The sequence below is a fragment of the Pantherophis guttatus genome, chromosome 1 (genome assembly GCF_059756535.1).
Source record: "Pantherophis guttatus breed Tessera chromosome 1, ASM5975653v1, whole genome shotgun sequence".
NCBI lineage: Eukaryota > Metazoa > Chordata > Lepidosauria > Squamata > Colubridae > Pantherophis > Pantherophis guttatus.
The window spans coordinates 21,849,076-21,876,412 of NC_142063.1; the positions used below are offsets into that span (position 1 = coordinate 21,849,076).

General features: G+C 42.2%; 2 protein-coding genes across 2 annotated transcripts in view; one reads left to right on the forward strand and one right to left on the reverse strand.

The window, feature by feature from the left end:
* RAB3A (RAB3A, member RAS oncogene family) overlaps window positions 1-8,580 on the forward strand; it is a 29,896-nt gene extending 21,316 nt beyond the window's left edge. Inside the window, exons 4-5 of the mRNA XM_034437622.3 lie at window positions 3,874-3,998; window positions 6,282-8,580. Coding sequence (XP_034293513.1) covers window positions 3,874-3,998; window positions 6,282-6,472 — 316 coding nt within the window. The 3' untranslated portion in view covers window positions 6,473-8,580. The remainder of the gene's footprint in view (window positions 1-3,873; window positions 3,999-6,281) is intronic.
* A 6,846-nt stretch (window positions 8,581-15,426) lies between these two features.
* On the reverse strand, window positions 15,427-27,317 carry MPV17L2 (MPV17 mitochondrial inner membrane protein like 2). Its single transcript, XM_034437621.3, has 6 exons — window positions 26,971-27,317; window positions 24,320-24,544; window positions 20,618-20,788; window positions 20,305-20,381; window positions 20,095-20,223; window positions 15,427-18,448 (listed from the first exon to the last, which is right to left on the reverse strand). Exons 2-6 carry the CDS (start codon window positions 24,504-24,506, stop codon window positions 18,377-18,379), a joined length of 636 nt encoding a protein of 211 aa, XP_034293512.1. The 5' UTR covers window positions 24,507-24,544; window positions 26,971-27,317; the 3' UTR covers window positions 15,427-18,376.
* Between the last annotated feature and the right edge of the window lie 20 nt (window positions 27,318-27,337).

A 27,337-nucleotide genomic window follows, 5' to 3' on the forward strand; every position in this document is an offset into this window, starting at 1 on the left:
GTTATGGGAGCTACATGGCACTCCCGTGTAACACCTCTCCTGCGCGAGCTGCACTGGCTCCCGGTGGTCTTCCGTGTGCGCTTCAAGGTTTTGGTTACCACCTTTAAAGCGCTCCATGGCTTAGGACCTGGTTATTTACGGGACCGCCTACTACCACAAATAGCCTCCCACCGGCCGGTACGCTCTCATAGAGAGGGTATCCTCCAGGTGCCGTCAGCCAAGCAGTGTCGACTGGCGGCCCCCAGGGGGAGGGCCTTCTCTGTGGGGGCCCCCACTATCTGGAACCAGCTCCCCCCGGAGATACGGAGGATCCCGGATCTGCGCACCTTCCACCGTGCTTTTAAGACCCTCTTATTCCAGCAAGCCGGCTTGGCCTAATTTTTCTCCCCTTTCTTTTAAATTTTAAATTGAAATTTTAATTTGTTTTAAATTTATTGGGATTTTAATTGTAATGGGCCAATATTATTTAATTTGGTTTTAAATTGTTTTTAACTTTTGTATTCTGTATTTTATCCTGTGCCTGTTCACCGCCCTGAGTCCTTCGGGAGTAGGGCGGTATACAAATTTAATAAAACTAAACTAAACTAAACTCAGCTGTACATCTCCACTCCGGGCCACCCCAATTATGCCCTTGAAGTGATGTACCGGTGCCTGGAGGCCATGCGGATCTGGATGGGGAGAAACAGACTCAGGCTCAACCCGTCCAAGACCGAGTGGCTGTGGTTTCCGGCATCCCGATATAGCCAGTTGGTGCCGTTTCTGACTATTGGGGGCGAGTCGTTGGCCCCCATGGAGAGGGCTCGCAACTTGGGTGTCCTCCTGGATACATGGCTGTCTTTAGAAGAGCATCTGAAATTGTTTTTTAAATTTTATATTGTATGTGTTTTATCTTTGGCTGTTCACCGCCCTGAGTCCTTCGGGAGAAGGGCAGTATATAAATCCAAATAAACCTTAAACCTTAAACCTTAAACCTTCTCCTATTTTCCCCACAACAACAACCGTGTGAAGTGGGTTGGACTGACAGAGAGGGACTGGCCCAGATTCACCCAACCAGCTTTCATGGCTAAGGCGGGACTAGAACTCACAATCTCCTGCTTTCTAGCCTGATGCCTTAACCCAGGGGTCTGCAACCTTAAGCAATCAAAAGAGCCATTCGGACCCATTTCCCACAGAAAAAAAAACACCGGGAGCCACAAAACCTGGGTGGGCGTGGCCAACTCGATGTCACTCACTTCCACCAGTCACATGACCACCACCCCTAGCCACGCCTACCCAGCCGGTCATTAGGGCAGAGAACCAGTTGTTAAAAAACACGGGGAACCACAAAAACCTTTTGACATATCTCTCTCTCCCCTCCCTCCCTCTCTCTCTCCCCCTCTCTCTGTATCTCTCTGTCTCTGCCCTGGCCATTTCTCCATCCCCTGCCGCCATCCTTACCTTCTCAGGCCAGGCAAGGAGTGACTGCGAGGGGAGGGTGAGGGGTGGAGCCAGCCAGTGATAGGATCACCCGGCGGAGCCACAGCAGAGGGTCCAAAGAGCCGCATGTGGCTCCGGAGCCACAGATTGCTGACCCCTGCCTTAACCACTAGTGGCTTTCTTTCTGAGTTACATCTTTCTGACTAAGTCTTGTGGTGACTTTTGCTCTTTATTCTTATGTAATTTAGGTAAGACAGAATAGGAAAAATATAAAATGCCTTAATGCTCATTAGAGATAGTCTTTTTTTAGCAACTACAATTGGGACCACTGATTCAGTCATTAAGGGAAGTGGTTTCTAAGTGAAAAACCATGTGAACTGCAACTGTGCTTATGAGTTTCCTTAAATTTTCCTTTGCTTTTATAGTGTCAGAAGGCTATGACCCCAAACTGCCAGGTGAGCCCAAATGGTAGGGAAGGTTTCTGAAACTCAATTCGCGAGGAAGAGACTGGACATCTATTTGTCTGAAATGGTATAGGGCATGAGTGGCCAACTCAAGGTCTGGGGGCCAGATCAGGCCCATGGAGTGCTTAGATCTGGCCCACAGGGCCACCCTAGAAATAGTGAAGGATTGGGCCGCAGTGCTTCTGCCAGCGAAAATGGGCTCCCAACAGTGGTGGGTTGCTCCCGGTTTGGACCGGTTCTTTAGAACCGGTAGTAAAACTGGTGGGAGGCTCCGCCCACCAACTCTGACATCATCAAAACGCTTCTGCGCATGCACAGAAGAGCACACATGTGCGAAGCAAGCACACGTGCGCGGCCCCGCTGCAAACAGGTAGTAAAGGTAAGTAGAACCCTCCCCTGGCTCCCAAGCTCCGTTTTCAGCTGCCACAGCCTCCTGCCAGTGAAAGTGGAGCTTCGTTTTCACTGGCAGAGGGTTGCAAGAGGGTGTGGCAGCCGAAAACGGAGCTTGGGAGCCCATTTTCGCTGGCAGAGCTTTCGGGCCCCCACAGGCACCCCCGACATGAGTGACGTCGAGCCGACCATCTTGGCCACAAACACACACCCACCCCGAGGTCAAACACGACCCTGATGCGGCCCTCAATGAAATCGAATTTGACACCCCTGGTATAGAGGCTCCTGCTTGAGCGGAGGGTTAGACTAGAAGACCTCCAAGGTCCTTTTCAATCCTGATGATGCGCTGGAAGCCAGCTAAAAGGATAAAACTTATAGCCCTTTTCCCCTACATCTCTGCTCTTTGGAATGTTTTCCCCAGTGCTGGGATAATTAGCAAGATGATTAATATTTGTATTTACATTCATTGGCGTGGAAAGGGTTATAAGAAAATAAGCAGGCACACGCGATGAAAAGAATGCGCTAGCACTGGCTGTTTGCCTAATGCGCTGCATCTGTGTGAAGCCAAATGCTTAAGAGGCAATATTTATATATTTTCAGTGTGAAATTGATTAGGGGCCTTGTCAGTTAGAGGCAGCATTTGGAAGCCAGTCCAGAGTTCTACTCAATTAATTAAGGTCAGAGAGCTGAGCTTCTTAACTTGGGGTGAGTATTTTCTAGGGGAGTAATATGCTTCTGAAAGAAAGCAGCTCAGGAAGAGATATTGTATCTTGTTGATGCAAACTCTCCTTTCTGTGAGAGGGGAAAAACAGGCAAAAGATAATACTTATTAACTTACTGTAATGGTGAACAGGTGACTGAAAAATGCTTGAAGGTCATACATGTGGGCATTGGTTGCAAAGTTACTTTTTCGTCACTGTCATACCTGCAAATTGAGCCGTGGTGGTGGTGACGCAGTGGTTACCATGCAGTATTATAGGCTAACTCGGCCCACAGCCAGGAGTTCAATCTTGGCAGGGCTCAAGGTTGAATCACCTTTCCATCCTTCTGAGGTTGGTAAAATGAGGACCCAGATTGTTGGGGGCAATAAGCTGACATTTGTAAACCACTCAGAGAGTGCTGTAAAGCACTGTGAAGCGGTATATAAGTCTACGTGCTGTTGCTATTGCAAATGATTTCTGTCCAAGGCAGTTGCTAAACAAGGTATTTTTATTGCATTCCTGTTGATTGAGCAGGAGTTTCAGTAGTGTATCTTCATGATGAATCCCTAGGTAGAAGATACCTGTATGAGGTCCAACCAAATGACATAAAATTACATGTAGCTTATTTTTTTAGACTTTCTTTGCTTCTTCCGTATCTTATTTTTATTGTGCCTCATGAAGGCTTCTCCAGAACTCTAAAATTTGCACACCCTTTTGTGACATTTTGTTGGATCCCAAATTCCCAATAAAACTCTTGCCTGACTATGGACATTTTCCGCCTGGGTCAAACATGCTTGTGATTACTTTTATGAGTACAGCTGAAATATGCTCTTGTTTTTCCCTCCATGTTAAGAAGGACTGACCAAATGTAACTGAGCTTGTCTCTCCAATGGTTACTTCAGGTCGACTCAAATCAAAACCTACTCATGGGATAATGCCCAGGTACTGTTGGTGGGTAACAAGTGTGACATGGAAGATGAGAGGGTTGTGTCATCAGAGCGAGGACGTCAGCTTGCTGAGCACTTGGGTAAGTGAACAACAATTGAAATGATGTGTATTTGAGCTATAAAGATGAGTTTGATAAATAATACAGAAGTGGAATTTCAAGTCTCCAGGCCTCAAGGAAAAAAATTTTCCTTGACAGAGTATTAGGGCTTTAAATAGCTAGTGTGGATTAAATAAATTATGGAAAATAGATTGATATATGAGATACGTTTGCATAATATATGCACATTGTATAGAAAAAATGTAGATGGATAATCTTTTTGGAACCTTAGATAGGAAGCTGTTATTACATGGATTAGATCAGTAGTGGGTTTCAAAAATTTTTACTACCAGTTCTGTGGGTGTGGCTTGGTGGGCATGGCATGGCTTGGTGGGTGTGACTTGGTAGGCATGGCAGGGCAAGGAGCCTGTAAAATCTCCATTCTGATCAGCTGGGACTTGGGAGGCAGAGAATAGATGGGGACGGGGCCAGTCAGAATTTTTACTACCGGTTCTCCGAACTACTCAAAATTTCCGCTACCGGTTCTCCAGAACTGGTCAGAACCTGCTGAAACCCACCTCTGGATTAGATGCAGGTTCAGGATTAAAAAAAAGACATTTGTAACAACATCTGTCAATAGTTTCTAAGATTGGTTGCTGAGTTGTCTTTAAGAGGAGATTAGATAAATTAACAGAGGAAGTACAGGGAATAAATGGGATATCACCTAAAAGAGTTTTTGAAATTGTGTTTAAATTATTAGCTGATACTGTTGCTTTCAAAACCTGTTTGTGGCTGGATCCTTATTAGATATAAGATGCTGAACTTGATTAACCTACCTTGATGCTTTGGATTTCATAAAATATTTATAATAGAAGGGAGATATTTTAGGCCAGTAAATCCAACTCCCTCCTCTGTGCAAAAATTGAAGGTAGAATGTCGATGACAGATGGCTGTCTAGGCACCATTTCAACACATTCACTGAAATGCTCACCATGTCTCTGATAAATGACTGCTGTTGTACTGCTCTTAACATTGGGTATTTTTCCAAACATTCAGCTAGCATCTTCCTTCATATAACATAAATGCATATTAATCTTCCATCCTTTCTAAGGTAGGTAAATTGAGGACCCAGTTTGTGGGGGCAATAAGCTGACTTTGTATAAATATACAAAAGTATGAAGGCTATTGCTTAGCGCATTGTAAGCCGCCCTGAGTCTCCGGAGAAGGGCGGCATATAAATCAAATTAAAAAAAAAAATCTGAATGACATCCTTTCGGGTACTTAAACAAGGCCATTACGACTGTCCATTCTCAAGGATAAACATTTCATGGTTCTTCAGTTACTCTTCACAGGACTTAATTTCTAGTCCTCTGATGTTCACTCTTTTCCTGAACCTCTTTCAGTTTCCCTGAATCCTTCTTAAATGTGGGGCCCATATTTTACAATACTTAACATGGTGGAACAATAACATTTCATGATTGAACATCTACACTATTATAGATTTAGCTTAAATTTGCACTTATGGTTTTGGCAGCTAAATTACCCTGCTTGTTCCTACTCAGTTTGCAATCTACTTCTATTCCAAGATTTTTTCACAAGTACAAGCCAGGTTTATCTCTCTATTTGATTTTTATTTTCCAGATGAACAACTTTGCATTAGTCTCTATTAAGTTTAATTCTTTCCCTTTCAACCCATGATGCTAACGTATCAAATTATTTTATTTCTGTCTTCCATTTATTCTGTCCTTTATTTATTGAATTTATATGCCACCCATCTCATTATCATGCTACTTAATTTTCCCACTCATTTGTGTCATCTGCAAATTAGATAATTATTTTTTCCTGCCCCTTCATCCTAATCATGAATTATAAATGATGAGTATAAAGCTTAGGACTGAAGCTTGGTTGTCTTATTAGACAGATCTCTCTGGTTCAATAAATCTATAAGAATGCTCCAATGTGATTTCGAGTCATCTGTGTATTCAGCTTACTTTTAACAAGCTTGCTAATAAAAATGTTATGAGGTATTTTCTCAACGCTTTGCTGAAATCGAGCTACAGTATGTCTACATCATTCACCAAGTGTACTAACGAAGTTACTAAGTTGATAAAAAGGGTAAGGCTAGTTTGGCAAAACTTGTTCTTAACAAAATACACACTGACCTCTGATAAATCACTCCATTGTTTGCTGATGGATTTCTTATTTTTTTTATACTCCTCTTAGAAATAATTGGTCCTTGATTTTCCTCAAGGCCTTTTGACTCGTTTCTCTTTCCTGTTCTTGCACATGCATTTTTTTTGTATTTTGTCTTTTCCCTTCCTCCAGGATTTGAGTTCTTCGAGGCCAGCGCAAAGGACAACATTAACGTGAAGCAAACCTTTGAACGTTTGGTCGACATCATTTGCGAAAAGATGTCCGAATCACTGGATGCAGCTGATCCAGCTGTGACCGGTGCCAAGCAGGGCCCACAACTGACCGATCAACAAGCTCCTCCCCACCAGGATTGTGCCTGTTAAGAGACTTTGGTGTGGATGCCCTGACTTTACCTGTCCCACCCACCTTGCCTGCCTCATGTCTTGCAGTAACCAGAGCCCCTAGATTCTTGACAGTTTGTGCTCTCTGTCTTCCCTACTGCCACCAACACACACACACACACCATTTAGCTATCCCATTGCTTATCCTTTTGGGGTAGGTGGTCGAGACTCAAACCCAGAGCTTCTCCACCTCTCTGTGTGGGCCTTTGAATGCTTCAAAAGTTACTCCCTTTAATCTTTGGGTGGATAGAAGCTCTATCTTCCTGTACGCCCCCCTTCCCCCCCCCGGGGTCCAAGTTGATGAGCGTGAAAAAAGGGGGTAGGGGCAGCGCTGGAACTTTTAACTGTTCTTAGTGGGGTTTTATTTATTTATATATTTATAATGTTCCCATTGACACCTTTGAACATTCTTTCCCTCTCTCCTGCTTCGTAAGCGCCACGATCCCACTGCATTTTCCTGCACTCGGTATGGACAAAAATAGATGACATCCCGAGATTCAAGGGGATCTGGCTGTGTCTTCACAGGAAGGAAAATATATCTGTCAGAAGCATCTGTCTCTTTCCTCCTGACCGCTGATCATGGGCTGTAGAGAAAAAATAATATTGTTCAGGCAAAATGAGCTATCTGGGAACTATCCCATTGCCAGCTCTGAATTGGGCTAGGTTTTTGTAATGCTGCGAAGTGAGATTAACCTCAATGCTCCCTCCTGTTTAGCTCCAGTTCGTGCCTGCTTCTTGCATGCTGTTTATCCTCTACCATGAAAGGAAATAATAGGTTTTAAGGTGAATACCTTTCTTCACAGAATGGCAGGAATTTCCAACTTAAAACAGTACTTCTTGTCACGCTGGATTCTAAGGCATTACAATCGCTCTAAGTCTAGTTGAACTCGATCCCTTAGCAAGAAGAGGCTTGCATGGGTAGGTAGGTCCTCTTTCCATTCAGGTAGAAGAGGAAGAAGGCCTCCCTGTAATTAGAAGATGACCATATTTGGAGAAACGATAGAGTAGATCCTTTTGCTCCACCAGCAAGGAATTTGTAAGAGTGGGATTCCTCTGCTACTTGCAGCGGCCTAGTCTGCACCCAGATTTTCCACCTTCTCTCCTTGAGAAAGACAGGGCTAAATTGGAACCAATGCTCACTGGCTGCTCATAGCATAGCAAAGAGCTGCCCTTTGGACGATGTGTAGCGAAGCTCGTCACCTGCCCGGTGTCACTGGAGGTGAAAGTAGATTGGAGACGTTCTGCTGCCATTCGGTTGCCCCGCAGAAGACGGTTCTCCCACTTTCACCTTGCTGAGTGTATAGATAACCTGCTTGCTCCTCTTCCCGTCTTCCTCGGTGTACAGAAAAAGAAAAAGGAAAAAAAAAAGAGCAATCTCTCCAGTTCCGTGTAAATAGAAGTAGCTGGTGATGTTATGTGTGTATGGACCTTTCATTGCTGTGTCGTGATTTGTGTCGTCGTTTTTAGTTTGTTATTTTTAAAATAAGTCACCCTACCTGACGGGTTTTCACAGAACTATTGTATTTATTTAAGAGGAGAAAGGCGGAGAGGCAGCTGGAAAACCCATCTTGGCTGATCTAAAAACCACACGGAGAAAGCCAAAGGGTTCTTTGTCATTTTGGAATGGTTTCTCCACTGCTTTCCTTTCCTAAACAGACCTGAGTTTGCAGGGGCTAAGTTGAATCTGATGTCAAACATTCCCCTCAGTCCAGCATCCTCTTTCCCTAGCACGGACTGGGGCAGGTTGGGGTTGAATTCTGTCAACAGCCACTGTTACCTTCCTCTTACCAGTACTCCTATTCCCCCTTCCCTATTGCTATCCTTAATTTATTTTTTTCAATGAAGCTCTATACGTTTGTTTTACAAATTCTTGGACACCATCTGCCCTCTCTCTTTCTCTCTCTCTCTCTCTCTCTCTTTTTTTTGAAGTTTACTTTAATGGAAAAAAATATGCTGTACTGTATTTAAAAAAAACAAAACAAAACCTGTCAGAAGTGTCAAAATAAATAAATTCAGTTTCCTAAAATGAGCAAATAAAGATCACTGTATTAAGGAGATATTGTGAAGAAATAAAATGGCTAATCACAAAAGCGTTTGATGTCAGAGTTCCTGTGAAAGAAATACAATGTAATTTTGCCTGAAATTGGTAATTAAGGATCAGGGAAGATTATCAGAGGTGCAGATAAAAACTATTTTCAAAGAGGTACTTAACAGTATACATATTCAGATCCACCAGATTCATTGATAAGGAAATATAATATTGTGCCGAAGAATAATTGTGCATAGTTAGTTGGCTGTAGCTTCTTGCAGATAAGAAACTTGCATAGAAAATTTTCCCCTAGGCAGATCTCCTTTACTGTATCAGCACAAGGGGCTTTGATCAGCTGATAAATTATTTTTCCATTCATTCTATTGGTTACATCAGCCAAGAATATTTTGAAAACTTCTTGTAGAATTGAAAGATTCAAGTTGTTAACCAGTGGAACAACTTGCCTCCAGAAGTTGTGAATTCTCCAACATTGGAAGTTTTTAAGACGAGATTGGACAACCATTTGTCTGAAATGGTACAGGGATAGGGATAGAACAGGGGGTTGTACTAGAAGACTTCAAAGGTCCCTTCCATCTCTGTTATTCTATTCTATTCTATTCTAAGCTGTAAAGCCAAATCCTCTGCATCTGAATTCTGAGAAAGAGAATAATAACTGATAAACTTCATGTAGTCTTCAGCTTACAACCAGAATTGAACCCACAATTATGATCGTAAGTTGTGAGAATGCCTGATTTTACAACCTTATGTGCAGTGGTCATTAAGCGATCCCATTGTCCTCCATGTGGTGTTTTTTGCCAGAAACTGAAAGTACTGTAAATTCCAGTTTCCAATAAAAATGTTGTAAATCATGATCACATGACCACAGGGTGCTGGAAACAGCTGTAAATGCAAACCAGTTGCTGAGCACCCAATATGCAGTCATGCGTGTGCCAGATGCCAGAATTTCAAATCTGGATCTTAAGTGGCTTTTTCAGGGTCTGTCAGAACTTCAGTCATTAAAGTGATTAGTCATAAATTGAGGACTATTTAGATAGGGCAGCAGGTTTAAGGGAAGGGGGAAATTCCTCTATTTTTTTCTAATATATTGTTCTTTTGAAATATATTTTCAATTTAATTAATATCCTGCCTACCTATTTACATGAAATGTTCATGGTGACTAAAGCAAATAATGCACCCTGTTATTAACACAGCTGCCTGCAATTTCTGCAGGTTCGAACCTCACCAGGCTCAAGGTTGACTCAGCCTTCCATCCTTTCTAAGGTAGGTTAAATGAGGACCCAGTTGTGGGGGCAATAAGCTGACTTTGTATAAATATACAAAAGTATGAAGGCTATTGCTTAACACATTGTAAGCCGCCCTGAGTCTCCGGAGAAGGGCAGCATATAAATCAAATTAAAAAATAAATAAATAAATAAATCCAAAGGCAATTGGATTTTGTTTTTACATGAAGATGTTTCGCTTCTCATCCAAGAAGCTTCCATTCAGTTGAAACTGAAGAAGCTTCTTGGATGTGAAGCAAAACGTCTTCAAGACAGAAGAAACAGTCCAGCTGCCTTTTGAAAAAGCACCTTTGGGACAATAATGATCTGGATGACTGAGAATCTCCATAGGGACAACTCAACATAAGGACTTTGCACCAGCTCAAAATTCTCTGAAATGGTGTCTTCGGGTGGCATTGGCTCATTTTGAGAGCTGAATTTTCATGCAAAACTAATCTCTTCTTTGGCAATGTTGGAGGCTGTGGATACTTTTTTATTCCTTTGGCAGATACTTTTGTATCTCCCACTACCCAGGAGTCAGTACTACATCTACGTGGAGGGAAGTAAGCAGTGGGATACCACAAGGTTCCGTCTTAGGCCCAGTACTCTTCAATATCTTCATAAATGACTTAGATGAGGGAATAGAAGGGGAATTTACCAAATTTGTGGATGATTCTAAGCTGGCAGGAATAGCCAACACCCAGATGATAGGCTCAAGATCCGGACGGATCATGATGGATTTGAACACCGGGCCCTATCTAACAAAATGAAATTCAATGTAGAGAAAAGTAAAGTCTTACATTTAGGCAACAAAAACCAAAAGTACACATATAGACTGGATGAAACCAGGCTTAATAGCAGTTAACTGTGAGAGGGATCTTGGAGTCTTAGTGTACAACCAATTAAATATGAGCCAACTGTGTGGCGGCAGCCAAAAAAGCCAATGCAATCCTAAACTGCGTTAACAGAGGGATACAATCAAGATCAAGTGAGGTACTAATACCACTCTATAAAGCCCTAGTAAGACCACACTTAGAATACTGCATCCAGTTTTGGTCACCACACTATAAAAAAGATGTGGAGACTCTAGAAAGAGTGCAGAAAAGAGCAACAAAGATGATTAGGGGACTGGAGACTAAAACATATGAAGAACCGTTATAGGAACTTGTGGCTCCGTTACCGGAGCCTGTGTCATCGTCAGGAGAGGACTCCGAGAGTGAAGGGGAGGAGTTGGCAAGGCCTCCCTCTCCGGGACCCTCCTCTCTGGCAATGCCTTCGGTGTCCGCCGAAGGGCAAGAGATAGGGCCAGGGCCAAGCACGTCCACGCAGCCACAGATGGACAGTGATGAGGGTAATGAGTTGGCTGGACCCATGCCAGCGTCGCAGAGATAAGCGCACGCAACAGAAGAAAGGGCGTGCCCGAGATTAGGCTGAGTCACTGGACCACACCACACAGGATATAAAAGGGAGCGTGATGGCCAGTCAAACCTTGTGACGAACAAAGCTGAAAGCTTCCACGGCATTCTGCATTGCTGGACTTTTGCTTTAAGACTGGATTATCTCTGGACTTGATTGTAATTATTGAGCTGCTTTCCTTTGATGTAGCAGAAGTGGGGAGAAGTTATCTCTCCTCTTTGTAAATAATAAACTCTTGGCAGGCAGCCACTAGGTTGTTGCCAAGTTCCGTTATCATAAGGAAAAGGATTTTGCCGGCTGGTTTTGTCTTTAACTCCTGAACGTCTGTTGGGGGTGGGGGTGGGGTTGGGGACAGAACACAACTGGGCATGGCTAGTCTAGTGAAGAGAAGGCCCAGGGGAGACATGATAGCAGTGTTCCAATATTTGAGGGGCTGCCACAGAGAGGAGGGCGTCAAGCTACTTTCCAAAGCACCTGAAGGCCAGATGAGGAAGAATGGCTGGAAACTGAACAAGGAGAGATTAAACTAAAAATAAGGGAAAATTTTCAGACAGTGAGAACAATCAACCAATGGAACAGCTTGCCTTCCGAAGTTGTGGGAGCTTCATCACTGGAAGCTTTCAAGAAGAGACTGGACTGCCATTTGTCAGAAATGGTGTAGGGTCTCCTGCTTGGGTGGGTGGGGGGTTGGACTAGATTACCTACAAGGTCCCTTCCAACTCTGTTAATCTGTAATCAGTAAACTATCCTCTTTCAAGCCACTTTGGGGTGGATGAGAGATTCTCAAAGCCTGGTGTTTGCATACAAGCAACGGAAGAGAAAAGAGAAAGAGGCTGTTTGCATGAAGTAGGAGGAACTGGAGCATTTTATTTTTCCTTTAATTGGAGAAGGAAACTTGTATTTTTCTTTGGGATCTGCAGTTGCTCTTGGGCAGATTTCTGATTTATTTTTGCACTCCTATCATTTGCAACCCTTCTTGGATTACTACCTGTACTGTAATCTTCAACCGGGTTGAAGTTACAGACCGCCCCACCTACTTCCAACCCTGATTCGAACTTCCAACAGCTACTTCTCTTTCCCCTCTCTCCACACTCATTTAATCACACTTCGGGCCCTGGGCAACTAGCCCACATTTATGGCTGCTTGCAGCATTCACGATTGCTCTTTACAATCTTTCTTGCCAGAAACTTGTATTTACTTCCAGTTTCTGGCAAAAAACCATTGTAGACAATAGACTCACTTAATGATCAGTGATTACTTAACAAATGCTGCAAAAAAGTTTGTAAAATTGGACCTGGTCCTGATTCCCTTAATGACCAGCACAACTTATGTCCATAATTCTGGGCTCAATTATTTATTTATTTATTTTATTTTATTAGGCTTATATGCTGCCCTATCTCCAACAGACTCAGGGCGGGTCACAACAATAAAACCACAATAATCCATCATGCAAAGTTAAAATGCCTAATTAGATCAAATACTATTAAAAACCCGTAAAAAACAGTCCAGTCCGGGGGACTCGAATAACCAAGTTCTTAACTTGCGGCGAAAGATGCAAAGGTCAGGGGCCAGCCGAAGCCCCAAGGGGAGTTGATTCCAGAGGGCGGGCGCGCCCACAGAGAAGGCTCTACCCCTGGGGGCCGCCAGCCGACATTGTCTCGCCGACGGCATCCTGAGCAGACCCTCCCTATGGGCGCGAACCGGGCGATGGGATGTTGTTGCTGGCTGCAGGTGGTCCGCCAAATATCCTGGGCCTAAGCTTTATAGGTCATCACCAGCACCTTGAATCTCACCCAGAGGGCAACTGGCAACCAATGCAGGTCGCGCAGGAGGGGTGTTACATGGGAGTATCGGGATTCTCCCATCACAACCCGCGCAGCTGCATTTTGCACCAGCTGAAGCCTCCGAGTGGTCCTCAAGGGCAGCCCCATGTAGAGAGTGTTACAGTAATCAATACGGGAGGTGACTAGCGCATGAGTAACTGTGCGTAGGGCATCCCGGTCCAAGTAGGGGCGCAATTGGCGTACCAGACGAATCTGGGCGTATACCCCCCGGTCACGGTCATTATATGATCTTCTAAACTCAACCGTAAATCCAGGAGGACACCCAAGTTGCGCGCCCTGTCTACAGGGGGTAAAACTTCCCCCCCTATAGACAGCGATGGAACCTCTCCTATGGACCGAGATGCCGGTACCCACAGCCACTCGGTCTTGGCCGGGTTGAGTCAAAGTCTGTTCCTTCCCATCCAGACCCGTACCGCGTCCAGGCACCGGGCCATCACGTCGAGGGCATCACTGGGCTGGTTCAGGGTGGATATAAAAAGCTGAGTGTCATCAGCGTATTGATGGTACCTCACCCCAAAGCCACGGATGATCTCTCCCAGCGGTTTCATATAGATGTTGAACAGAAGGGGTGAGAGAACCGACCTCTGGGGCACCCCACAAGTGAGGGGCCTCCAGGTCGATCTCTGCCCTCCTGCCAACACTGCTTGCATTCGACCCGAGAGGTAGGAAGAGAACCACCATAAAACGACTCACTATAAAACCACCACTCCCAACCCCTCGAGGCGATGCAGCAAGTTACCGTGGTCGACGGTATCAAAAGCCGCCGAAAGATCTAATAGGACCAGAACAGAGGAATAACCTCTGTCCCGAGCCCTCCAGAGATCATCCACAGTGCGACCAATGCCGTCTCTGTGCTGTACCCGGGCCTGAAACCCGATTGGTACGGGTCGAGGTAATTCGCTTCATCCAGGGCCAGAGGGAGCTGACGTGCCATTACACTCTCAACAACCTTTGCTAGAAAGCGGAGGTTGGAGACTGGACGAAAATGACTTAAAACAGCTGGATCCAAGGCCAGCTTCTTGAGGAGGGGCCTCACCACTGCGGTCGGAAAACTACCCTCCTTCAAGGAAGCCATTATCACCCCCTGGATCCAACTGCGTGTCCCCTCCCGAGCTGAATAGACCAGCCAGGAGGGGCACGAGTCCAGCACACAAATGGCCGCACTCAGCTTCCCCATGATCCTGTCCACTTCCTCAGGGGTAACAGAATCGAACTCTTCCCAAAGCACAGGACCCACTGCCTCCTCACCATCTGACTCTGTCCAGTCAGAGTCCAAACCATCCCGAATCTGAGCCACCTTGTCCAACAGGTGCTGGCTAAACTCCTCGGCTCGCCCCCACAGAGGGTCTTCCCTCACCCTCTGAGTCAGGAGGGAGCGGGGCAGCCAGGCGATTCTCTGCAGATGCGATGACATCGGCTAAGTAGCAACGCTTTGCTGTCGCCAACTCCACCAAGTAGGCCTGTGACCAACCTTACCTGGGACCGGTCAGATTCGGAACAACTGGCTCTCCAACGGCTCTCTAGGCCTCGCCTACGTCGCTTAATCCCCCGGAGCTCCTCGGTAAACCAAGGCACCAACTGGGATCTGTGACATGTCAGAGGCCGCAAAGGAACAACCTGGTCAAGAGCCCCGGCAGCAGCCTCATCCCAGGCATCCACCAGGGTCGTGGCCGGGGGGTGGGAGAGAGAGGGAGGTATCATCCCAAGCTCTGGCTGGAACCTCTCAGGGTCCATCAGGCGCCTAGGGCGGAACCAGATGGTTGGCTCCGCCTCCCAGCGATTACAATTATGGTTTTAAGTCAAGGACTACCTGTGGAGGAGGTGCTTGGCACACCCCAGTGATATCATGAACTATATCTTGGTGTGTGTTCATGCCCAGAAACATTGCCCAATGGGCAGGTTATTGAAGAATCACAACCAACTATAAATTACTGGAGGGAAAAAAATAGCAACTTTGCTGTTCTGCCAAAAAAAAAAAAAAAAAAACCTGAGGGACCAGTTACTGGAAGATAACACAATTCCCAGCATCTAGAATGTATCCAACAAGCTATTTGCGAAGAGCACAGAAGGCAAACACAATTATTATTTGTGCTTACGATACCATTGGATATTCAGTTACTGCTAAAATGATATCCATCATGAGCTGGAAGTGACTGTTTGACAGAACAAAATAATGGGTATGGTGGAAATACTGAATTGATTTATGATACGTGCACATATTTCCTACAGTTTTGACTGGTTGTCAAAGGAAATTGCAGGTTTGTTTTAAACTGCTTTAGAGAAATCGGGGAGTGGAAATATTGAGACTTTAGAAGTATCCTTGTGGCAGGTTGCCTCAACCAAAAATAATCATTTCGGGTAAGATGGTGAGAGTCTTTAATAAGATTTATTGAGAGGAAAGAGACAGGTACAATAATATCAGCAATCAAACTTTCTAATTTAGAAAACATTTATTCCCAAATACATTAAAGACTTTCTGTTCATTGATAGCAGAGAATCTTGCAGGTGGCTATTTACAAAATCACCTTTAAAATCTTATGAACTTTTTCAGGTGGCCTCTAAATACAGATAGTCCTCGACTTGCCACCATAACGGAGACTAGAAGTTCCACTGCTAAGCAAGACAGTTAAGTGAATTTTGCCCCATGCTCACTTAACGGTTAAGTGAATTGCTGCAGTTCTTAAAATAGTAACATGGTTGCTAAGTGAATCTGGCTTCCACGTTGACTTTGTTTGTCAGAAGGTCAGAAAAGAGGATCACCTGACTGACACACACACACACACACACACACACCTGGGACACTGCAAATCTCAAAAATATGGGTCAGTTGCCAAGCGTCTGAATTTTGATCACATGACATGGGGATGCTGCAGTGATCGTGAATGTGAAAAACATCAAGTCGCTTTTTTCAATGCCGTTATAACTTGGAACAATCACTAAATGAATGGTTGTAAGTTGAGGACTACCTGTACATCAGATGAAATACAACAAAAATGTGGATGACTGTAGCCCAATCCAGCTGGCCAACAAACAATTGCAACTGATACGCTTAGCATGATTGTGGAAATGCATCTTTTACCATTGATTTCTCTGGACAATTTCCTGGGGATCACACATAATCTATGGACCTGCTGTTTTAGGAAGGAGTGCAGCACCACCTAGCCCAGTCCAAATCACAATACTGTAACAGTATTTCTTCTTGACCCATAGCACACCCATCTTCTCTGCATATCATTTCAATACATTCTCCCTCATCCAGCCGATTACTGACTAAGCAATCTTCAAGTGTACCCATAGAAGAGAATATTTGTAGTTCAGGGTTGAACTGCCGAGTCATTGATGCTCTTTGAACTTGGTTTTCTTGCAGACATTTCATTACCAAATTAGATAACATCGTCAGGCCACTGATGAAAACCACCAAGGTCATACAGCACCCTGCCATCTTCATGGGTCCGTGCTATTTCTCTGATGTTGAGTGGCAAGATACAGAGAACTAGGTAACATCAGCATATTTATCCCAAAGGAGCTTTTTCCAAAAGGCAACTGGACTTTCTTGGTTTTAGTACTTGAAAACATTTCACTTCTCATCCGAGAAGCTACTTCATTCTTGGATGAGAAGCGAAACGTTTAAAAAAAAAAAACACCAAGAAAGTCCAGTTGCCTTTTGGAAAACGCACTTTTGAGATGATTGAGAATCTCTATAAGTATCATTGTATTTACTGCAACCCTAATGTCCCACACAATCACCCCTGGCAGTTTGATCTACCTATGCAGCAAATATAGGAGATAAGATGAAGAATAAGTTCAATAAAAGTCTGGATATATCATAAGCAAACATTTCCCTGATATATTTCTCTAATCCACTGAAGGAAAAAATAGGGAATTGAAAAATTCCCATGCTGAGTCATTTGGTCACTCTCTCTTAGTTTTAAGGCCTTTTTTTATTTTACCTTCTGCAGCACTGCTTGTGAGCATAACAATAAGGACACAATCTAGTTCCCCATATTTAATCTCCCAACACAATCGTGGGATGAAGTTGCTCTCAAGCTTGTTTGTTATTTTTTAAAGATATATTCATTAAATGTATAGGCTGCCCAAATCCATCCCCTCTGGCAACATGTTCTGTAAAGGATGCTGTGAGTTTACAGCAGGGGTGAAATGCTCCCGGTTTGGACCGGATCACTTGATCCAGTAGCGATGGCGGCAGGTGGTTTGGAGAACCGGTAGCAAAAATCCTTGCCCCCCCCCATGCCCACCTGAGCAGTGCAATCATCAAAGGCTTTTTTTTTTTACTTTTAAAAGTATTTTTTCTTCGGCTGAAAATATGCTTTTAAAAGTAAAAAAGCCTCTGATGATCGCGCGGCTCAGCTGGGATCGTCAGAGCCTTTTAAAATTATTTTTTAATCAACCTCTTTGGCTGAAGACGTTGTAGAAAAAATGCTTTTAAAAGTTAAAAAAAAAAAAGTTGCCCATGCCCACCCAGTCACATTATACCCCCCCCCACCAAGCCACACCCACAGAACCGGTAGTAACAAATTTATATTTCACTACTGGTTTCCAGGTACCAAAAGGAATTTCCCGCTTTTATTTACTTCTCCATTTCTTAGCTTGTCTGACTCTCCTGTTATCTAAATAGTTATTATTTCCAAAATAGATGTATTCATCCTCCAAAGAATGAACTGAGTTGCTAATTTGAACCATCCGAAGACAATCAACGTTTCTCAAATATGGCCACATCTCGTTGCTGGCTGGGGAATTCTAGGAGTCGAAGTCCACTCATCTTAATGCTGTTGAGCATGAGAAACGCTGCTCTATGGAATAAACCTTCCCTGGAAATACACTTGATGCTTCATTCTTGGCTTTTAGGAAGCTCTGGAAAACTTTCCTGATTCCTCTGAAACTTAGCGGAGAAGGAAGATGGGCATATTTTCTTTGTCTCTGTTTTTGTCGACACGATTGATTTTAAGATCACTGTTGGGATTCTTGCACACCATTCAAAATCATAAGATTGAGGCGATACAAAATTAATAAATAAATAAATTAGAAAAATCTATAATTTGGCACTTTTAAGGGGCAGCACTTCTGCTTCCTGGATGTTGGTTGCTGCTTCAGGCTGTCAAAGGAAAAGTGCTTTGAGCCTTCAGTCTCGTTCCTGTTACTGAGTTTTTGACAAGGAAAATCAGAATTGCTTGCAGAAAACAGACTCATTCAGGCACCATTTCCCACATAGAAGAATTCAAATAGTATTTTTCCAAAAAAAAAAAAAGATGCTAGATTGCTTCGAGTTTTTAAAAAGTAGTTTGGTTATTCACACTTTTCACCCAGTAGTCTGGATCTCAGAAGTGCAAGGTTTAGAGTCTTCGTCCTGGCTGAGCACTGGCTTTTTATTCTAAACAAAACAAAACAAAACAAAAATTAACATACATTTAGCTTTGTAAACTTGAAGTTTATCAAGCCACTTGGGTTTGTTTTTTTCCCCATTTTTGACTTCTGAAATTCAATCTATGAACAAGTCATTCAGAGAAAACTACTGAATAGTCCAGGAATCATTACCAGGGAATGGGTTCACAAAAGCCACTTAGTTAAATCTTAGTTTGTTGAATAAATCATTACTGGCTAAAAACATTATCAGATGAAGCTAGAAATCATGTTTTTAATTAAAAACAAGCTCCATAGAGGTAATTCTTGACTTACAACCATTTGTTTACCAACTATTCTAAGTTACAACGGCACGGAAAAAAGTGCCTTATAACTGGTTCCCACACTTACCATCATTGTAGCATCCCCTGATCACATGATTGAAATTTGGGCATATATTTATGACAGTTGCAATGTCCTGAAGTCATGCAATTGCCATTTATGCCCCTCCCAGCAAGTTTCCAGCAAGCAAACTCAATGGGGGAAGCCAAATTCTCTTAATAACTGCATGATTTTACTTAACAATGGCATAATTCGCTTAACAAAGAGCCTGTAGTACAGTGATTCGCTTAACAAAGAGCCTGTAGTACAGTGGACTAAAGCACTGTTATTAATATCTGCTGCTTGCAATTACTTGAAGTTCAAATCTCACCAGGCTCAAGGTTGACTCAGCCTTCCATCCTTTCAAAGGTAGGTGAAATGAGGACCCAGATTGTGGGGGCAATAAGCTGACTTTGTATAAATATACAAAAGTATGAAGGCTATTGCTTAATGCATTGTAAGCGCCCTGAGTCTCCGGAGAAGGGCGGCATATAAATTAAAGAAAAGAAAAAAAACAACCATCACAGAATTGCATGTGACTCCCTGAGCAACTGCCTTATTTAGCAATGGAAATTCTGGTCCCAACTGTGATAAGTCAAGGACTATCTGTAGTTGTTTACACAACATTCTAAGCCAAACAAAACAAGCCATTAAAATGGGGGTAGAGAGGAAAATGTTACTGGTATCTTTTCAGAGATTATCAGAGGAAGACCAATGGTGCCCAATTAACAGGCCTTCCTAACATAACCAGTGATACCTATTCCTTTTGAGGATGCTGCTTAATAGTAGGATCTGAATACAGAGAGGCTCAGATTGACTTGTTACCAGCTATGGTAAAAAAAGGCTAGAGAAAAGGGCTTACTCATCACAACTTTACATTCATTTCCACCCTCTGTTTTAATCTGAATTATAGATGGTCCTCGACTTAACAACCACAATTTCTGCTGCTAAGTGGGACATTTGTTAAGTGAATTTTGCCCCATTTTACAATCTTTCTCACCACATTGCAGTTGTTAAGTTGGTAACATGGTTATTACGTGAACCTGGATCCACCATTGACTCTACTTGCCAGAAGGTCGCAAAATGATCACATGAGCTCAGGATAGTGTAACCGTCATAAATATGAGTCAATTGCCAAGTGTCTGAATTTTGATCACGTGACCATGGGGATGCTGCAATGGTTATAAGTCACTTTTTAAAGTGCCATTGTAACTTTGAATGGTCACTAAATCAACTGTTGCAAGTTGAGGACTGCCTGTACTTCTGACGCCAATTATTTTAGGGACTCCTACTCACACGATGTTTAAGGTATGATAGGTAAGTGTCCCATCCTAGAGTGATGACATTCATGTAAATCACTCGATACGTGGGTGGCAGGAACAGAAAGTTGATCAGCTGTGTTGGTGGCCACACACACCAGTCCATCTGCAAACAGAAAAAGACTAAGTTAGTTAATTCCATCTACAAACTCTGGGTCAGAAAGTAGGGGACAAAAATTAAGTTTACCTTGTAGAATTCCCAAAAGTTCTCCTCCAATTCATGCCAGCTTTGCTCCAGAGTCTGTCCTTCTAAAGATCCAAGCCCTGCAGATAATAACAAGGCAGATGGCAATATGGGGGATGTTCTTTGGCTACTGGGAACTAAAGGAACTGTATATTTTTCAGAGGAAGCCAAGCACAGAAGGGACAACAGAAATGCCACACCCTCTGCTTCTGCTACCCCCACACAAGATCTGTAGCAAAAGCCCATGTATTTTCCCATTCATTTTTGCCCTCAAAAGAATAGAAATTGTCTTGCAGCTTCAGGAATTTAGTCTTACCTATGAAATACCAAACCCCGAAGACTGGGGAGGCAGCGATCTGATCAATGAAAACTTTTTTCAGGACGGTCCTGATGCCGCTGAAGCCAGCAGCAGGGAAGGCCCTGTCTAGCCACAGGTACCAGTAGTGCATCATTGGGCCCATAGTGCAGCCGATGGTGAACATTCGTGCTGAAGGAGGAAATTTACTCCGTTAGCAAAACGTAAGAGATTCATCATCAAATAACAAAAATCCATGATGCATAAATAAGAGAAAATGTTTTAAAAATCTACTACAAAGTATAAGTAATCCTCGATTTACAATCATTCGTTTAGTGACCATTCGAAGTTACAATGGCACTGAAAACAGTGACTTATACTGGTTTTCACACTTATCCCCATTGCAGTAGCCCGATGGCCAAGATCAAAATTTGGGTGCTTGGCAATTGATATATATTTATGATAGTTATAGAACAGAATAGAATAACAGAGTTGGAAGGGACATTGGAGGTCTTCTAGTCCAACCCCTTGCCCAGGCAGGAAACCCGACACCACTTCAGACAAATGGTTATCCAACATCTTCTTAAAAATTTCCAGTGTTGGGGCATTCACAACTTCTGGAGGCAAGTCGTTCCACTGATTAATTGTTCTAACTGTCAGGAAATTTCTCCTTAGTTCTAAGTTGCTTCTCTCCTTGATTAGTTTCCACCCATTGCTTCTTGTCCTACCCTCAGGTGCTTTGGAGAATAGCTTAACTCCCTCTTCTTTGTGGCAGCCCCTGAGATATTGTAACACTGCTATCATGTCTCCCCTAGTCCTTCTTTTCATTAAACTAGACATATCCAGTTCCTGCAATCGTTCTTCATATGTTTTAGCCTCCAGTCCCCTAATCATCTTTGTTGCTCTTCTCTGCACTCTTTGTACTGTCACAGGGTTATGTGATCATCATTTGTGACCTTCCCAGCCAGCTTCTGACAAGCAAACTCATTGTGGGAAGGTTGATTCACATAATGATCATACGATTCACTTAACAACTGCTATGATTTTCTTAACAATCATGGCAAAAAATGTTGTAAAATGAGATTCGGCTTACTTAACAACTGTCTTGCTTAGCAATGGAGGTGTTGGGCTCAACTGTGGTCATAAGCCAAGGACTACCCATTAGAGACAGTACAACTACAATTGCGCCCAAAATCTCTATTGTTAAGTGAGGCATTTAAGTGAGTTTTGCCCCATTTTACGACCTTTCTTGCTTCAGTTGTTAAGTGAATGACTGCAATTGATAAGTTAGTAACACCCAGTAACTGGGTGTTAAGTGAATCTGGATTCCCCATTGACTTTGCTTGTCAGAAGGTCGCAAAAAGTGATCACATGACACAGGGACACTGCATCCGTCATAAATATGAACCAGTTGTCAAGTGTCCAAATTTTGATCACGTGGATGCTGCAAAAGTTGTAACTGTGAAAAATGGTCCCAAGTCACTTTTTTCAGTGCTGTTGTAACTTTGAACAGTCACTAAATGAACTGTTGTAAGTCAAGGACTATCTGTATTTACAAATTTACTATATATCTAACATATTGCCATGGTTTAGTTTATAGCTATTTACTATAAAACTTTTATAGCTATTTACTATAAAACTATATAAATTTTTAACCATCCAAATTTGAATAGTGAATCCTGCCTCCAATGTTTAATTATTTTAACTCTGTGATATTTTTTCCTAATGTAGCAAACTGAAGAGGCCTTATTAATCCACAACTCATTTATTATGTTATCTATTGGGCAATTATAATTTTAGCAGCTAAAATTAAGTAGATAAGAAGTTTCTTACAGGATTGCTTGAGATTCAGTCCTGTAAATAAAAAAAAAACCAGCCTAATTTGAAAAGAATTAAATTCATTATTTAGTAATGGTAAATTTTACACCAAAAGAATATAACTTTATTCCATGTCCATCCCAAATGGAAGATCCTTTTTTTTTTTTTTTGGACCAACTCTCCAACAATTAGAAGAATCACTTTATTTATTCTGCTTTTTATATACTGAACCAGACTCAGCCAGTTATAGTTTCAACAATAAACCATCCATGGTATAAATAAGTTTACAGCATAGTAAATAACTGCAGTATGGATAAAATAATAAAACAATCAATCAAAAAGCAATAGAAACAGAAGATTGCATCTATAACTCAAAGGCCATCTCAAACAATTACATCTGCTCGTCCCATCAGATTCAGCAGAAGAGGTATATTATAGGTCCTATATATTAAGGCATGTCATTTGGTGGGACTCAGGAAGAGAGCCTTTTCTGCCATGCCCTTTGGAGCATCATCCCCCCACCATGGAGGCTAGACCGGCCCCAATCCTACTTGTCTTTTGGAGGACTCTGAAGACAGATGTTGCTCTTGTGCTTGGGGGATCCAGTTGTGGTGTGAAGCCTGCTGAAATGTTTGCGTTGACTGACATATGACTTGTAGTTTCCTGCTGTTTATGGCTTTTAATTCAGTTTTTAAAAATTTGTTCTCATTTAATTTGTATTCTATTTATTGTTTGCAGGAATTGCTTTTAATTATGTGAGTCACCCAGAGTCATACATGTAAGACAAGTGCCAACACAAATTGAATAGAATCTCCCTTTTTACGACCCTGTATCCCTTAATTAGCTCCCGTTACTTGTCCCAGCTTCTGCCAACCTAGCAATTCAAAAAGCACATAAAAAATGCAAGTAGGAAAACAGGGACCACCGTGCATCTTTGGCATTTAGTCATGCCGGCCATATGACCATGGAGACGTCTTCGGACAGCGCTGGCTCTTCGGCTTTGAAATGGAGATGAATACTGCCCCCTAGAGTCAGGAATGACTAGCAGATATGTGCGAGGGGAACCTTTATCTTTACTTTTAATCCCTTATTTTTTTTTTTATTGAAAAGTTTTACAAAAAAGAAAAAAATTTCCCCCCGTTCCCCCTACCCTTTACCCCCCTTCATCCCACCCTCCCCCCCCCCGACTTCCCAGAGCAAAATACAAGGTATTTCATTTAGTCAGACATAAACTAGATTAATTTACTTATCCTCAAAGTACTACCTCCCCCACTGAAACCTTAACTCCACTATCGATAACCAAATACTTCTAATACTAACAGTCATTCATAAGCTATTTGATATTTTCTTGTCTGATACTTCTTAATTGAATGAATAAATAAAAATGTCCTGAAACCAAGCAAGGTAGGCATTCAGCGGATGTCAGGGGGCAGAAAGTTCCATGTCGGTACTGCTACCGTGTTTCCCCGAAAATAAGACCCTGACTTATATTTTTTTGAACCCCGAAATATGCGCTTGGTCTTATTTTTGGGAAGGTCTTATTATTTTGCGGCACATGGAGCTAGTTGGGTCTCCTCTTCCCATCTTACCTTATTTCCAGCTCTGCGTTTAAATATTTTCAGGGAGGACTTATTTTCGGGGGCAGGCTTAGTTTAGCGCATGTGCTCAAAAGCCCGATTGGGCTTATTATCAGGGGATGTCTTATTTTCGGGGAAACAGGGTACTACAAAAAAACATTTGAGGCCTTCATTCTCCTTATTTACTGGAAATGGGGTCTAGTAAGAGATTTTTCTGGAGAGCTCTTCATTCAAGCAGATTGAAACTGAGTGATCCTAGACATATCTCAATGTCAATCCAGGAAGCATTTTAAAGGTAAAACTAGCAGCTAACATGACATAAACTGACCTGTCCGGACACGATCCCATTTCCGTTTAGAGTCCTTCTTTATCTCCCAGGATTGGCGAAGTGCGTCTCCTGCAGCTAGAAGTCCACCACAGCTGACCGTGTTGGTTACGAGCAGGAGGCGGCCTTTGAAGAGAGGCTTCCAGTAGACAGAAAGTCCAGAGAAAATTTTTCTGCCCTGAGCAAGCATGGCTGTTCTCCTAGTACCAAGAATGAGGTGAAAGGGAACTGCAGCAAAATGAAAAAAAAAAAGCATGTTTCGGAAGGCCAAGCACATTTGTGTCTGTTATTACATTTTAAGTAATTCTATATATCTTCTCCTGAATTAAGTCCCCCAAAGGATTTGTTCTGAATGAAAGGATTAAGAGTGGGTTCCCTGAAAATTAGAAGATTAAAGCCACTAAATAGTCCTCATTTAGCAACTGTTCAGAGTTACCAGTGAAAAAAAAGTAACTTGGTGATCAGCCTTCACATTTACGACCCTCACAGGGTCTACTATTAATCTTCTCATTGTTCCTATCACCCATCTCCTTCCACTAATGACTGTATGACTGTAACTTTGTTGCTTATATCTTTACAATTTATTTTGACTGTTTCCTAATATGATTTGATTGCTTATTTGTACCCTATGACTATCATTAAGTGTTGTACCTTATGATTCTTGATGAACGTATCTTTTGTTTTATGTACACTGAGAGCGTATGCACCAAGACAAATTCCTTGCGTATGCAATCACACTTGGCCAATGAAAAATTCCTATTCTATTCTATTCTATTCTATTCTATTCTATTCTATTCTATTCTAAAGCAAAGGGAAGTTGAAGTAAGATCATATGCACAGTTGTGGTTTGACTCAGCGATCGAATTGTCAATGGTTGCTAATCAAGGATTACCTATTGACACCTGTAGACAATTTAGGTAAAACCAATGCATAGAGTTTTCCCTCTGGGGAGTGCTAGGAGGAGCAACATCTCCAGAGTCCCCACTTGCTGTACAGCAAGGGAAGGATTTACCTCATGCTTTCCAATCTCCAAACATACAGTACTTTTCAAATTCAGCTATGCTATTGCAATTTATTTATTGGTTCGATTTATATGCCGCCCTTTTCCAGAGACTCAGGGCGGCTTACAATGCGTTAAGCAATAGCCTTCATACTTTTTGTATATTCCTGCTTAGTAGGGCTTTTGGCCCCCCCAAGCGGTGTTCTTTTTTATACAAAGTCAGCAATTTAATCTTGTTATAATGTATAGACCTTCCTGGACACTGTTTCAGATTTTGAAGCACTTGTTAAATCATTACAGGAGATTATAAATTCCAATAGACCAACATTTCTTTCAGGGTCCTTAAAATCAAAATTATTTGCCAGCTAGGTTGAAAAATTATATTATTAAAATCCCATCAAATAAAAGAGAAGCAATCATGACAGCCAGTGCATCCATTTTAAATTTTAATATATTTTATTAAATTTGTTTCCCGCCCATCTCTCCCCGATATGACAAACATTGATCAATAGAAACAAAAGCCCTTTGGGGATCCTCTGTAATTTTTAAAAAGAGGAAAGGGGCTTTGAGAGAAATAAGTTTAAAAAACACTGCAATAGACAATAACTAGGAAGGCACCACGGTTTTGTGAACAAGGCCCTCATTGTATATTTTGGGACACAAGCATCCAGGTGCCCTCTGCTCATGCCCAAAGGGACAACTTTTTTTCTACTGCGCGAGAGGAAACATGCACCTATGAAGAAGAAGAAAATTCTGGAATGTGCAGAAATGGATAGGTTAACCCTAAAAATCAAAGGAAAAGAAGACTCAGGATATTTTATAACATGGGAACTATTCTATAAATGGCTAATTGACAGATACTGAGGTTATAGGAATGGATTTATGTGAAATATGGACTACATGAGAAAGAAAAACTGATGAGTAAATATTTTGATAGGTATATAATTGATACTATAATGGAAGGTAGTATACTTTTCAATAATGATATTACCCACCCACCATCACTCTCCTTCCTCTTATGACTGTATGACTGTAACTTTGTTCCTTGTATCCTTAAGATTTATATTGATACTGTTTCCTGATTGCTTATTTGTACCCTATGACTATCATTAAATGTTGTACCTTATGATTTTTGCTGAAAGTATCTTTTCTTTTATGTATACTGAGACTATATGCACCAAGACAAATTCTTTGTGTGTCCAATCACACTTGGCCAATAAAAAATTATATTCTATTCTATTATCGCATATATGTTTATATATATATATATATATATATATATATATATATATATGTATGTATATATGTATATATATATATATATGTATATGTATATGTATATATATATGTATATGATTATAATAATTATGATGTTTATATGTTAACACTGGACATCTAGAAAAAACACTGTTCAACATAGAAATGGAACATGTGATATAAAACAATAAAAAATATTTAACGGGGGGGGGGAGAAGAACCTACAAGTGGCTAGCCACAACCCCCCTCCACTTTCTGGAACTAATTCGGACTTTGCCCAAACGTCCCGAGACTGAGCTCCGGGCACCCTACGGCTCCTCACCAAAGGGAGAGAAGTGCAAGGAGATCTCGATTCAACCCTTGTCCCAAAAACTTATCCTTTGTCGGGGCTGATTACCGATTAGAAGAGGGTTGCGCTTCTTTGCAACAGAGGAAGAGCCAAGAGCGAAGGAAAGAGGCGAACGAAACCGGCCGGTGTGAAGCAAGAGCGAGTCACATGTACGAACTGCCAGTCTATTACAGCTACTAGAACGGAAGTAGGTTCGATCCCCGCAGGTGGAGAGGCAACAGGGACTCACAGAATGGGTTTAATAATAAGTTAACCGCTAACCGGGTTATTTTCCGCCTGCTCGCCTTTGGAAAATAAATGGAAAAGTTAATAAAAAACAGAGCAGTGCTCTGCGCATGCGTCAAGCCTGGCCGACCGATCGACAAGTTGAGTAAGCCGGAAGTGAGGATTTTCCGCTGCGAAATGAAGTGACAAG